The 15,004-nt window shown below is 41.5% G+C and overlaps 1 protein-coding gene across 3 annotated transcripts; it reads left to right on the top strand.

The window, feature by feature from the left end:
* Positions 1-19: 19 nt before the first annotated feature.
* On the top strand, positions 20-12,050 carry arnt (aryl hydrocarbon receptor nuclear translocator). Of its 3 annotated transcripts, XM_061050406.1 has the most exons (20): positions 20-270; positions 778-871; positions 1,026-1,064; positions 1,172-1,222; positions 2,065-2,278; positions 2,879-3,092; positions 3,243-3,345; positions 3,444-3,509; positions 3,695-3,780; positions 3,914-3,990; positions 4,619-4,753; positions 4,857-4,931; positions 7,006-7,157; positions 7,409-7,531; positions 7,995-8,079; positions 8,307-8,494; positions 10,812-11,001; positions 11,155-11,332; positions 11,419-11,555; positions 11,656-12,050. In XM_061050406.1, the coding sequence occupies exons 1-20, from the start codon at positions 234-236 to the stop codon at positions 11,737-11,739; spliced, it is 2,328 nt and encodes a 775-aa protein (XP_060906389.1). In that variant the 5' UTR covers positions 20-233; the 3' UTR covers positions 11,740-12,050. The 3 variants fall into 3 exon arrangements, with proteins under 3 accessions (XP_060906389.1, XP_060906390.1, XP_060906391.1); XM_061050407.1 differs by lacking the exon at positions 1,172-1,222; XM_061050408.1 differs by lacking the exon at positions 7,409-7,531.
* Positions 12,051-15,004: the final 2,954 nt, after the last annotated feature.

Below are 15,004 nucleotides of genomic sequence, written 5' to 3'. Positions count from 1 at the left end.
GGAGGTGACAGGAAAGGGGGGGTGTAGGAAGAGATTATTCTTATTTTGTCTTGTATGTGTTCGTCGGGTCGCTCTTGAACTGTGTTAGTCATGGTGTTGGGCGTTAACAGCGCAAAATAAAGGCGCGTACGCGAGGAAATCAGCAAGGCACTTGTTAGCCTCCAGCCCGCTTAGCAAGGGGGAGGGGTGGGGGTTACGAGGGGTTTTTTTTTCGCTGCCGAATTTGTTTGTTTATGTTATTCCACACGGATATGTCCTCTTCAAACCCAGGTAAAGTGCTATAAAATGCATTTATATAGTGTAATTGAACGATACTATGTAGCTGTGAATGTTTGTAATGCACAGTTAAAGCGGACACTTTGCTAAAGATAGCGTGACAGCACCAGCTAAGTTAGCTAAGTAGCAGAGCTAATGCCACAGCAAGCACGGCTAGCTGGCAATTGCATAAGTGATAGTTGCCTGGCATGCTAGCCAGCTCGACCGTATATGTTTTATAATGCCAAGTGAGACAAGGTGAACACATTTCAATTCACTTCTTAGCTGTTCAGTTGATGTATTTGTGTTTAGTACATGCTTTACACATTCAAGTTATCCCTTTTCAATCCACAACATTGCTCGAGAAAAGTTTTTAACCTTATTATAAAGTTGTGCTAACTTCGCCTTTTCAGTTTGGCTGCAGTTGGGTGGTTTAGTTTCTTGAGGCACAATACGAAATCACCTGTTATCCCCGTCCACATTACCTCTCTCTCTCTCTCTCTGCCTGTGTGTTATTTATAGAGTTACCAGACCCAAATCTGGGTATGGGGGCAAGTGGGACCCAAGGAAGTGGAGGGGCTGTTGTACCCAAAGGGACCAGCAAAAGAAGAGCTGCGTAAGTCTGTTAGTGGTACAGTTTCTGCTGATATGTTAGTATCATGTGTGTATTTGCTGACTGGTTTACTTTTGTTTTGCTATATGCGGTCAACATTTTTGTGAGAATGCTCAAGTGTGAAGTTATTCACACGGGTCTCTTCTCCTTCTTACAGGTCAGACTTTGATGATGATGACGGAAGCAAGTTGTTCAGGTTAGTTTCAGTATTTTGCATCATAAAGTTAGCTGAGGTGTTACTTTAAATGTTGAAATTGCCAAGGATGCTGATATAATAAGCAATGCTTCCTCTGTTGTCCTCAGGTGTGATGATGACGGAGGAGGCTCTAACAATGACAAAGAGCGCTTTGCGAGGTAGGGGGATGAATCAGAAGAAATAAGTGTTCAGGTGGGGGGGGGGGGGGGGTTGTATGAGAGCAATGTTATTGATTGCAAGGATACCCCAATGCTGCTCTCTCTCTCCTCTCTGCTTTTTTTATATACTTACACTTTTTTATTTAGTTGTGATTTCTGGGCCAGTACTTTAGTGAATTGGTCTCATTTTCAGGTTTTTGGAAGACGATCACAGTTTTGCAGATAAGGAAAAACTAGCCAGGTATGGCCTGTACCACTGTGGAAGGCTTCCTTTCCTGCTTGTATTCATATAAATATTGAATGCACTCAAATACTACCATGCCCTGCTGGGAACCCAGCACAATGTTGTTTTGACAGCACAAAAAAATACTGGTATATTTAGCTACTCTACGCGTCTATTTTGGTGCTTGTCAGAATATTATGCCTCTTTGCCCAAGAAAGCTGGTTGTCTCTCTCAGCCCACCACTGTTGTATGTGTCACTAACCCCAGTGCTGTGTGTGACTCCTTCTCTGTCTCTTTTGTCTCCTCCCTCTCAGGACACCTGAAGGGTCTTTCTCTTTCTGCACCTGCTCTCTCTCGTCACACCAACTGGCCTTTAAAAACCAGATTCTCTTGCTTTCTCGTGATCATTTTTATAGATCATTGGCTACACTTTATTGTTTTTTAAAATCTATTATTTTTCTCACCCTCTCTCATTTCCACTCTTCCCGATTGGCATACTTACATTGCAGCATTAACTCTAAACTGTACTCCATGTTTTCCACCTACCCGTCTGTTTCCCCCATCTCGATCCCTCCTATCCTCTCCACTTCTGCCTCCCTCCCTCGCTTCCTCACTCCAGGGAGAACCACAGTGAGATTGAGAGGCGGAGGCGGAACAAGATGACTGCGTACATCACAGAATTGTCAGACATGGTGCCGACGTGCAGTGCACTAGCACGAAAACCTGACAAACTCACCATCCTACGAATGGCCGTGTCTCATATGAAGTCTCTAAGAGGAAGTGGAAATGCCAATGCAGATGGGTCGTACAAACCTTCCTTTCTTACTGACCAGGTATGAGGAACTGAGAGAGAGAAATGTAGAAATTGAGGGGGTGTGAGATATTAAGTTAAAATTGATTTTACACTAATTCAATACATCTTCTACAAACTTATAACTAGGCCTTAGTGAGGAAATAAGACAACAAGTCAGTCTATACTCACTGTCATAACACGCAGTTCACACTGAACCTCTCTGAGCTCTTTCAAATAAAGTGCAGGAGGAATGAAAGTAGCACCTTTTAACCTTGCAAGTTTGTTTTCTCATATGGTAGCTGAAGGGCAGTTGCTATTTACGATGCTGGTCTAATGTAAATTTGATGTGTCTAAACAGACCCAGAGTCTTTCCTCCAGGCCCTTGATGAATTTATTTCTCTTAAAGCCAATCTTTTTGAATGTGCAGTAGATGTAAGTTATTCTAATTTAGCCTCCGCAAATAAGTTACTGGCATCCTGATAATGATGTTGGAGCATGTCTGTATACATCCTCCCCAGGACAACTGTGAAGCCAACAAGATGCATGGGAAAATTCTAGATTTTGATGAAAGAGGATTTATGAGAGATAAGGGGCATAGAGCTGTATTTGTCTGTTGCTCAGCCTGCATTTTGTGCCATAGGAACTGAAGCACCTAATACTGGAGGCAGCCGACGGATTCCTGTTCGTTGTGTCATGTGAGACTGGCCGCATTGTTTACGTCTCGGACTCCCTGACACCGGTCCTCAACCAGTCCCAGTCTGAATGGCTCGGTTCCTCTCTGTATGATCAGCTTCATCCAGACGACACAGAGAAGCTCAGGGAGCAGCTCTCCACTGCAGAGAATAACAACACAGGTACTTAACATGCACAGACACTTAATATTCAAAGATAATATTTTTCATTTTTATCTCAAAGTATTTTTTGTTTGTCAATTTATAAAATATTGACTCATGATCACCTCATTACTTCCATATTCTGAGTTGATTCTTTCTCTGTCTCTATAGGGAGGATGTTGGACTTAAAGACAGGAACAGTGAAGAAGGAAGGCCAGCAGTCGTCAGCCAGAATGAGTATGGGAGCCCGTCGATCTTTCATCTGCAGAATGAGGTGTGACTCTTACAATATTTATCTGTTCAGTTCAACAATTTAACTGTTGTTGTCTGGATGCATAATTTATCCATGTGGTGGCTGGTGTGTATTTGCAGATGTGGCACATGTCCAGTGGAACCGTTGTCAATGAACAGACTGAATTTTCTCAGGAACAGAAACAGGTAACCTGAACCAAACAAACACTGTATCTTTAATTTATTATTATTTTAATTAAAGTGTTGGGGGTATTATGCAGAGGATAAGCATTTTGAACCAAAAAAATGCACATAAGCAAAATGTTCCTTCTGGCATTGTAATAGAACTAATTGATTTGAAGTATATTCTACACTCTCTTCATTTACCTCAGGAATGGTTTGGGTACAGCCAAAGAAGGGGAGCCCCAGTACGTAGTGGTGCACTGTACAGGATACATCAAGTCCTGGCCCCCTGCAGGTAAAAATGGTCATCCTGAAAGGGTTGTTATATTCATTACAAATGTGTTGTAATTGCTTCATAATTTGGTTTGGACCTTTACATCATGCTGAGTCAAAACAGTATGTAATAGTTTTGCACGTTTGTGTGTTAGGAGTGTCATTAACAGATGATGAAGCAGACAACACCCAGGGGAGCCGCTACTGTCTAGTTGCCATCGGTAGATTACAGGTAAGATCCTTCCCTCCTCTGTATAGAAATGCAATATTTTCTTTTGTACTGAAGCAAGTCACAACGGCGAGAGTATTTTAAAAATAATTTTTAAGTCAGTAAAAGTGCCTTCTTTTGATTAAAGGAAATACAGTCCTTTTGTATGGATATTTACATTCGACCTGCCAATTTGCATACATCTTTAACAAACAGCTCCCATAAATCAACACCAGTTAAATTGCTCAACTGGTGTCGTAAGAGACATGCTCTTTAGAAAATGTATATGTAACACAAGGCAGTATTTTATGGTCACAATCTACCATCTTATCTGAAGTGGATAATGTCAAATGTTTGCACTGTTACAGAGTGTTCCTAAATCATTGATTTGTTCGTAAGCTGCGGATTCTAAAACTTGACTGATAAAATTCAGACTTTTGAGTAAGCAATTCGTTTTTTGATTTTTTTTTATCCGACACTGATTTTTGTGTGTAGAAATAAATGGTTGGAATGAGAATAAAGAACTACAGACACATACAGTTCATGCAAAATAGGTCGTTTAAAGCATAAACCTGGTTTTAATTGGAGCATTGAAGTGTTATCCTGCTTTCTGTAAGCTGTTAAACTAAGGGCTATTTTTTTCCCTCTGAAGGTTACTTGTTGCCCAGGTGACACAGACATCAACAGTATCAGTGTTCCAGTGGAGTTCATCTCGCGTCACAACTGCCAGGGCATGTTCACCTTCGTAGACCATCGCTGCATGGCCGCTGTCGGCTACCAGCCACAGGTAGGACTTTGAGCTGGTGGGGATGTCAGTGACACAGACAGTTTGAGAGGTTGTTAATGTATTCTGGGTTAATGATGGATGTGTTATATGTTGTGTGTTGCAGGAATTACTGGGGAAGAATATTCTGGAGCTTGCCCACCCTGAGGACCAGGGCTTACTGAGAGACAGCTTCCAACAGGTAGGACTGGCTGAATATGTGACAAGGTTTCTGACTCCTTTGATGTCAGTTAAACTTCAGTGTTTTCAATACAACATGAAATATTTAATAATGCACTTAAAAGATTACACCATCGGGGCGCGCTGGTGGCGCTATGGTTAGGGCGTGCGCCCCATGTATTGAGGCTGTCGTCTCAAGCGGGCGTTCTAGCATTCTAGTTTGACAAAAAAAAACAATCCAGCAGAACCTGAGATATTGTCTTTTATCACACACATTCTTCTTCCTTGTCAAGAACTAGTGTGCATCCGTCCCACAATACACACCTTTTTTATTTACTCAAATGTACAGATCTTGTCCTAAAAAGTTGGGACATTGTGTAAAATGTAAACAAAAACAGAATGTTCTCATTTTGTATCTGATGCCAGCAACAAGCTAAGCCACGGTTGAAACCTAAAAAAGCTTGTAAGGTGTTATGATCCATCTAAATCTTGGTTATGGACATGCACCATCATGACCGCAAGTGCAGCTGCCCCCAATACACACAACCCAGGGTTTTTCCTGCCGACGCCACCACTGCCTTATTTCGTACAGCCACCGGCCCTGGTCAAAGTCTGACAGATGTTTTCATGGAGAACACAGATTTCTAAGTACAGCACTTGAATTGCTAATTTCTAACTTCAAATACGGCAGTACGCCGATATGGTGGCCACACTGTATTGTAATCAATCCAAAGCACCAAAAAAACGTGCTGCCAAACAACAATAGAGAAAGAGAAGAGAAAGATGTTTACCGGGAGAGGGGTGGTGTTTTTTTTTTGTTTTGTTTTTTCGCTATTCTGCTGTACAGACCGACAGTACTGAAATATACTCGCATTTCGTAAAAATTTGAAACACCCACGCGGTTCTCGGAATATGCGTTCAACATGCAGAGGTCTCATTCATTTGAAAGAGCTGTGACCGTTAGAAACTACAGACCTGAGAGTCAAACAGTGTAAAATAAGGATTCTGATTTAATCGGCTGGGGTTTTTTTGTGGTCACACTTCTGTCCAAGTACATATGCTCTCCGTCTCTCCTTCCCTCTCTTTCTTTTCCTTGGTTGCAGGCTGTGGGTCTGTACTTCACAAACATCAACGTTACCGTGGGCTGAGAACTAAACTACTGTGCCGGTAGCTAGCAGGATTGCTAACTCTACATGGTTAAAACAAATGGTACTAGAAAGAGCAACACAGCAGCACAGAAAGTGCACGTTTTGGGCTTTGATAAACACAATGGAAATCGTCACGCAGGAAGACAGCTTAAAGCAACAATATGCAACTTTTCCACCTTGAAATAGCAGTTTCATAGGTTGGTCTAATGGTACAATAACTTTCAACAGGGAGATTCTATGGCATCTCTCCCATTTCCACAGGGCGCCCTATTTGCCCATTTACTGCACTGTGTAACTTTGGCAGGTGGGCCGTGGTCGTCAGGAAGTGTGTACAAATTTACGGCACTAGTTCACACACCTGCCTTCAGCTGAAAAGAAGCCAGTTAGCCCTACTCAGTACTGTTTGATATAATGGCTGAGGCTAAGAGACGGAAGAGAACGCTGATGGATGAAGCAAAGAACAGAGAGAGAGAGAGAGAGTGAGCGCTAAAGATGGGACAAAAAGCAAGAATCCAGCTGTAGAGTGTACAGATAGAAATTATTCCAACTGATTTGGACGTAATGTTAGGCTGTATCGATGTCGTCATCATCATCATCCCTGCAGCTAAACAGGTGCAGAAAGTAATCTTACCCTAGTTTTGTCTCAGGTTTGCATACAAACAAATAAATCAATCTATCTTTAGCCAAAAAGTTGTCTCTTTCCTTATCTGTGTGTGTTTTACAACAGTGCAGTTTTACGCAGATACTTTCTGTGGGTGCAAAAGCACACCAAAACGGATTCCGACATATTGTTGCTTTAAACCTTTTTTCCCTCTGGGAGATCCCCAAAAACTGCGTCTCATACACTGGTATGACTTGTATTGACTTGTACACTTAAAGCTCATAGATCGTAAAAAAAAAAAAAAAAACAGATGATGTCTGTTGGTCACGCTGAGTGTCTGTTCACAGGTGGTAAAACTGAAGGGCCAGGTCCTGTCAGTGATGTTTCGATTTCGCTTCAAATCAAGAGAATGGATCTGGATGAGAACAAGCTCCTTCACGTTCCAGAACCCATTTTCAGAGGAGATTGAGTATATCATCTGCACCAACGTCAATGTCAAGTGAGTAACACTCTGATTTCACCAATACTGCTGATTATGTAACATGATTACACAATCAAAAACGGCACACAATGAAACTATTGACTTGTGAACATGTGACTGTTGTGAAAGATCTCTTAGTTTGAATGCTTACCTATCACCCAACATACCACTTCTTCTTACACCCTCACCACTAGCCCATTATTAAAACACTCACCGACCGCTCTCTCCCTACACTTCCCTCTCCCCCGTCTTTGATTGTGGGGTAGTAGAAACTCAACCCAGGACTCCCTCACTCCCATCACCTCCCCAGGGGGTTTGCTGCCCCCCTCCCTGGGTCAGAGCAGTCCAAACTGCCCTCCTGTAGTACTCAGCCCCGGGCAGATGGTCACCAGGTGAGACCAGGCTTGGCCTGACTATCAACCCCTGCATGGGAGAACAGGGGCTGTTTCTTCATGGGAGACTACTGCTGATTCAAGCAGTCCTTTTATTTTCATTTCCCACTTTTGGTGATTCTTCCTTTCAGTGATTTGTTGTTGTTCCTCTGTAGTGTTGGACATATTGTTGTCTAATTAGAAGCATGTTTATTAGTTACTAAAGTTAGAAGTGAACGATTTTTTTTTAACACAGGTGGTGCAGCATGTTGGCGCAGTATGTATTTGTATAACGGACCTTTCTCTGCTGAAGCGTGCAACAGTCTTCCTCTTCTCTCCTGGTTTCTCTTTTATGTTTCCATGGCTACTGGTGGTGGGTTGAGGACTACTTTGTCGGCAGGTGTTTGAGATTTCTCACTCAGTAGTTGAGCGCATGGAAATTAGAGGCTATTTTTTTTTACCAACTCTCTGTTTCTCTTTTCAGGCAGTTACAGCAGCAGCAGGCAGAGCTGGAGGGAGGTGGAGCCAGAGACGGTCTGTATGAGGCTGGACCAATCACAATGTCACAGGTTAGGCTACGCACACACAACGGCACATGAATGTACAGTAATAAATACATAAAACAAAACGCTAAATGAATGTTTGGTTTAGTTTTTTTTGTTGTTTAATTAGCTTTGAACCATTCTTTGGGTGGAAGAAGTATTCAATATAGCACAATGTCAAGTATTTCAAGCAATTTCAATAACATGGTAATGTGTGGGATCTTGGGTGTTAATGATTCTATGGTGGTCCTCAGATGCCTGTGCAGCCGGTAACAGCAGCAGGGCCAGACCACAGCAAGAGCCTTGACAAATCAGAGCTGTTCCCCGCCCTCTACCAAGGCCCAGATCAGACCAAGGGCCTGCCTTCCACCCCTAACCCCCCCACCCAGATCTACCCTCCAGCAAACAACTTCCCTGTAGCCCGTACCAATGAGCCGTACAGGTAGGAAGTCTTTCTGTGTGCATACATGTCAGTGCATGTGTTATCATGTTTACCAACTTCTAAAACCTAAACCTGAAGGTGACACTTCATCTTATCAATCTATTGGAGCCAATCAGTCAGACAACTGATTTTCATTTACCAGAGACGGTAACAAAGGCCCCGCAGCTCTGATCCTGTTAGCTTGAGATGTGACTTAATTGGATTATATCATTAACTTTGGATAACATTGATACTGCCAACAACAATGTATTTAGTTTAAGCTGTGTGGATAACAAGACTTTTAAACAGCTGCATTATAAACTACCACAGGACACTAAAAGTTAAAGCCAACAGGCTCCCTGATTTTGGATGGCCAAAGTCGATTGTACCCCAAGCTGTGGATCACTCTGCTGATTGAAAGAAGACTGGCCTCATCTTTAGGCCCCTTTTGAAAAAACAATTCAAAATGGAACTTGGCATGGCAACATGGCATATTAATAAAGCCTTTCCTGAGTTAAGTGCTTTAAATTATGACATTACATTTATTAATGTAAATTTTAATTTAGTTTGAGTTTGTTTACGCACATACAGCCGTAACAGAGTTGAAAGTTCTTTGGAAACAAAAAGTGAAATTCATGAATTTCCTCACAGCCTCTTGAGGAAAGGGTCAAAGGGTTAGTGTGGCGTCAGCTCTAGTTACCAATGCTCAAAAGAAGTGTTCCTCTTTCACCATACCAAACTCTTTCACTGATGGAGCCGTTCAAAAGCCTGATGATTGGTCTTCATGAAAGCCAGTTTGTATTTGAATCAAGATTTAGTTCAACAGTAAGGTAAAGTTGGTTGAAGCAAGCAGGATTAGGGGGAAAAAAGGTGTCTGCAGGGGGCTGCATGCTATATAATGGTCCTCGTGGTGCAACAGATCACAGTTGATTGGAGATCCATTCAGATCGTCCCCCCACGGTTCAGGACAGATGTAATCTGCGGATCGATAGAAACAGTTTAACCCCAAATTTTCTATGTGTTGGGATTTATCAGAGCAAAGTAAGCGGGAGCACTTCCTTCATGGAAAACTCCTGTCCCCTAAATTTTTAATCTGTAGTCTACTTAAAGGGTAAACAGTGTTAATCTTGTCAACGAAATAAATGACGAAAATATTCGTTGACGCAGGTCTTTTTAAATTAGTCAACTATGACGAGACGAAACTCCGCTATTTGACGATTTGATAAATAATATTACTTCATCATCTAATTGACGAAAATGTGCCAAAACGAAAACTAAATTACAAGTGAGGATTATCACGTCCTTGATAAAGAAGCGCCCCTGAGCTGTTCTAAAATCACTGTAAACCATAGCATACTTTATCAAAGGTGTGTGTGTGTGTGGTGAGTGCAACAATGTGCAGCCTGGAGCCTGCAGGTCCGTGAAGCCCCGCCCCCTGGAGCTTCTGCTGCATTCAGGTGGTGTCGGAAACATCGGGAAAAAGAGTTTCCGAGTTGTAAAATGCACATGAACACCTGCTCTTGTCGGACCAACAATTCAGAAACTTGGAAAAGAATAAGGTGACCGACTTCCCGACTTGATGTCAGAATGGTCATCACATGGGGGGCAAAATATTTTGTGTTAATGTTTACTTACTTTTTATTAATTCACGTATTGCACATTAACTTTTGTATCAAATTTTACTTTTAACAGTTACATTTCACTGATCTTCTTTGTAGCATCAAACCTTATTTGTGCTGTTACAGCAATGTTACAACATTCCAACTTTCCGAACTTAAATCATGTGAACACACTAAAGTTGGAAGAACGACTTCCCAACTCGGAAACTTGGACCACCCGAGTAGCACCTGAATGCAGCATAAGTGAGCTTCTGATAATCAAAATAAAAGCTTGCGTCTGATTTTGTTGACTAAAATATCTTCTATTTTCGTCAACTAAAATGATGTGCAATTTTAGTCAGTTTAATTGACTAAATTAAATCTATAACAAATGACTAATATCTGACTAAATATAAAGGACATTTTCATCAGGAGACTATGACTAAATTAGAAAATGGTGTGAAGATTAACACTGAGGGTAAAGAAGAACAAAGGCTCCCACTTGGGCTTTAAGTGGATCCAGATTGTCTCAAGCAAGATTTTGGTTTGTCAGAAAATATTTGACACACTTAATGTCCGATTCAAGCAGCTACACTTATCGGTAATCTTATTTTCCCTTTGAAAGCAAGTTTGTTTTGGCTTCTGAACTAAAAAGAAGAGGTTTCCATGTTTGTTTTCACTAGTTAGTTTTGTTGAAAGCCAGGTAGCAGAGCTCTCACCCTTGTCACTTTTGTCTCCAGGCAAGTCAACATGACTCCACAGATGGCACAGCCGGCCCACTCGGCAGGGCAGATGCTGGCTCAGATGTCTCGACAGAATGGAGCCCCGCACTCTGTTACTACCTCCGGCACTGGCAGCCCCCTCCATGCAGGACCAGCAGGAGGATGGCCTGGAGCTGCAGCTGGAGCCAGACAACAGTTTAACAACCAGGTGAGACAGTGCAACAAGATGATGTAATACTTTATATTCTGATCCCTTTTATGTCCATCTAATCTGATCTTATAGATCTCATGTCAGTTATTTTCCATCAACTCCACTTATCCACGAGTGACTAAATTCAGTTATCCTTCTTACTCTCTACAGCAAGTTGCTCCCCAGGCAGCAAAGACCATGTCCCCACAGTTTACTCCCATGGGAGGATTTGCAGGTGGCTCGTCCAACACTTTTAGTCAAATGCCTACAGGTGCAGCACCCACCCCAACCAGTGGGGCAAACTACCAGCCAATGAATAGCCGTGCCAACCTCAACAGCAATGGTTATGGTAGGTTTTTTTGCACATATTTTATAACTATTTGTCTCTTGAGATGTTACATGTGCAACATCTTACCCCTGTGCACTTCATCCCAGATGGCTCTCAGTCGGCGGCTCAGTTCCCTTCTCGGGCAGCTGAGGCAGTGTGGCCGCAGTGGCAGGGCCAGCAGCACTCGCAGAATAATGCAGAGCAGCATCCGCACGCTCAGGGCAACCAGCAAGACATGTTTCCTGTGAGTGATACAAGCCTTATCTCACTCTCCCTGAAACACCTTGTTCCTCCCTCTCACTGTCCCTTCAAATAAACCTCTTTGTCTCTCTGATCTGATTCAGGATGTGTTGTCTATGCTGGACCAGCCTGCCAACTTCAACAGCGATGACTTTGAGATTCCAATCTACCCTCCGTTTAATGAGTGATGTGATCGATACTGCCCCGCTAGTCTGTTTGACTTTTTTTACCCTCAGTCTCTCTTATATTTAGCTCTTCAGCTCCTCTTTTCTTCCTGCTCCTGAGAGTGGCACTCTTCCCTTGCTTTGCATGGTTTACATTGCACTGCCACAAGCCAGTTAAGATTGAGCAAGATACCTGACTGCAGATATTTGGCGGGGGGGAATCTAGGATTTGCTACTGACTAAAAGATTATTTTAACAATTTTGTAGCCATGGTAAGAGAATTCTTTAGCTAGCACTGCCCAAAGCTCAACAGCCTTTGTTGTAGATACGTGTAATATATATAAATATATAAAACTGCACAATCACATAACCAAACTTGAATAGACTGCACAAAAACACTCTTATACTCTTGTAGACAAACAGCAGACATAAACACATCAAACTCACAAAGGCCTTTTAGTCTAATATGTTCCTAGTTTTTTCTCGCATTGATGAAGAGTGTAATTTGCTGTTGTTTCCCTTTAGCAAGTAGACGAATCACTCCAGTCGATGATTTAAACTCTCAGGAAATTGCAGGGATATTCAGCTTTGGTGATTTCTAAATTCTCCGCTGTTGCACGCAACGCTGTGACAGACCTGTGTCTGTGCTCACCTCACTCACAGATTGACACCCACAGCATGTCTCTGCATGTCTGCACTGCTTTCATGAAGCGCTTCTACAAGGGGTAGATTTATACAAAGTACAGTTTTCTATGTACGTTGGTGGCTTCACCTATGCTTTTAAGGATTTTGTTTACTTTTGAGGAATTTTGAGGTTTATTTTCCTACATTCAGAATGATGTATGTAGAATGGATACATACAGAATCATTATCAGCTTGAACACAGTCGTGGGCTTTGATATTCTGACTTCTCTCGCCCTTATTTACCCCGTACCAAGTATGAGTTTTTTTGTACTCCTTTTGTAAAAGAAATTTGTCACACAGCAATAATTAACAAGCAGGAATTGTGTACTTTGAAAGCCATTCTTTATTATCGTTAGAATTGTTGTCCTTGATTCATGTTATTTCACAAATGGAGAGATGTGGTAGTCATGTTTAATTTAATTCAATGTTTGCCAGTATTTAATTTTATTTGAAACTTCTGATGACCTCTCCATTCCCCTTTGTGATTATTATTCTATGAACAGTTTGATCAGGGTGTTGAGGATCAAATGGAATAGAAAAAAACAATAAGATCTCCAAGTGAAAGTGGACTGAATCTCCTGTGTTCTATAATCATATAAGATCTATCATAGAAGAATGTTTCAGGAGAATACTAAATGATTTTATTAAAATAAGTGAATTAGTTAAATTGGACCCTCTTTAGCTGCAGTTTAATACCTGCACACTCATGGTGAATAATTATGTAATTGTATGTAAACCCATGCTGGTAATTGTCCACTCGTCATCTTTAAGAGTCTTGTATGTCGGTGACTGTTTTGTCTTTGTTATTCTTTAAAAGAAAATCTTTATGGTTTCTCTGTATCCAGGTTTTTTTTTTTCAATGATGTGAACTTTTATCAATTATAAACACAAAAATATAAATATACTGTACATGTCTATGAAATGTTAACCAGAGAAAGAAATGTTTGTTTTTTGTATTAAATTGTTATATTGTTGAAAATGAAGGCGGACTGTGTTTTGAATGACACATTTTGATTTCACACGCAGTATCATTTATTACAAATTATAACTAACCTATACTTCCATTATCTGTCATTAGTTAACTGCTCTGTCGTAGTGAGCACTCTACTGATGACGCTCATGCAAGAGTCATGGTTGTCTTTAATTACAGCGCTGCATGTTTCACTCCCCTGAAACAGTTTGTTCTTAACTGGTGTAGTAACAAAAACCAGCTCTGCTTTGGTTGGCCTGTATCTGTTTTCCTTCCCCGCTCTGTGTTTCTGTGAAGTAGTAGATCTGTGGGTTTGTCCTGGGATCAGTTTCTGTCATCTCTGTTCCTAGCCTGGGGGTGAAAACAGTATTTATACTATAACTGGTCTAAGAGAGCTCTGTTGTGTCAGCTGCAACCCATTTGGTTTGCACTTCAGTGTCCTCATGCACTTCTTAATGGACTTGTTTCATTTCCCCCGTGCTTCATTGTTGCCGATATTTTACTCAGACCCACTGTTATTTGCATGGAGTCACTTTACTCTTAACTCACGGGTATCTCTGTAGTGGCATCAGAGTACACACAATCTGCATTTTTTTGGTCAGGATCAGTTTCCGAACCCTCTCAAGTGGATTGCCACTTAGGCGTCATATCCTCTTTCTCTCCCTAACCTTTTCTTTCTTCATTCTCAACATTCTTTCAATTTTAAATATTTTTTCACTACTTTTACACTATGTGTGTGTTTAAAGTGAAAAGATTGCTTCACTATAGACAGAGCATCTTAATCTGCATACTAAATTAGCTTTAAAAAGCTTTAGAAACTTGTGTTCTGGTTGTTGTCACGCGGACGTATAATTATACTGACCAGGGATCCCCTCCGTATTTTGGTGTCATCTCACGTAAAGGTCTCTTCGGGAGAGGTGACCAGAGAGATTCCTGGGTGTTCTAATCTCAGAAACAGCCTGATCGTCACCAAACTCCTTCTTAACTATTCATGAAGCACACAGGTGCCAAATGTGGCTCTGTTTGTCCACCAAACCAACTTTTGTTGAGGAGGATGGCAGAAGGTGTCAATATTGGAAGAAGAAGAGACGAGGACAAGGAAGAAAATATTGCTCATCATTCATTGAGTCCTAACCCTGCGGGAAACATTTATTTGATCTTGGAATAATTAAAGCACTTGTGGAACTTCATCGATTTTGTAGAGAAGTTTATGGAATAGAAAGCAACTAAGTAAGAGATTTTAAGATGGACCGTACGACCGCCCCCACTGCCAGGTTTGAGGTGGATGTGGATCTTGGTTTTGCCCTCTTCTTCTTCTTCCTGCTCTGCTTCTTCTTGTTGGTGACTATAGTCCGCTGTGCCCAGATGGTGCTGGACCCTTATAGTTCTATCTCCGTTACTACATACCAAGAGGAGCAATCAGAGGACCCATAAACCTGCATATCAAATCATAAATGCGTCTCAACCTCCTGAAGGAGCGATGTTAACACCTCTAATGGGACAAAAGTTAGCTGCCACAATCCAAGAAATCTAGTGAGTTGGTGGAGTTGATTCTGAAACTGTTTCTACCAAATAATTTATATTTGAAGAAAGACAGAAGTCTACTATAGCATCCTAAAATGAGGTAAGTTTGCA

This window comes from Labrus mixtus, chromosome 11 (genome assembly GCF_963584025.1).
Source record: "Labrus mixtus chromosome 11, fLabMix1.1, whole genome shotgun sequence".
Lineage (NCBI taxonomy): Eukaryota > Metazoa > Chordata > Actinopteri > Labriformes > Labridae > Labrus > Labrus mixtus.
This window is presented reverse-complemented; position numbering and strand designations above follow the sequence as displayed.

Bases quoted from the DNA above. Each gene is read 5' to 3' on its own strand.
- arnt (XM_061050406.1), top strand. From the start codon at position 234: ATGTTATTCCACACGGATATGTCCTCTTCAAACCCAG. The intron at 3,781-3,913 runs GTAAAAATGGTC...TTTGTGTGTTAG, and splicing joins CAAGTCCTGGCCCCCTGCAG to GAGTGTCATTAACAGATGAT. The intron at 8,080-8,306 runs GTTAGGCTACGC...GGTGGTCCTCAG, and splicing joins GACCAATCACAATGTCACAG to ATGCCTGTGCAGCCGGTAAC.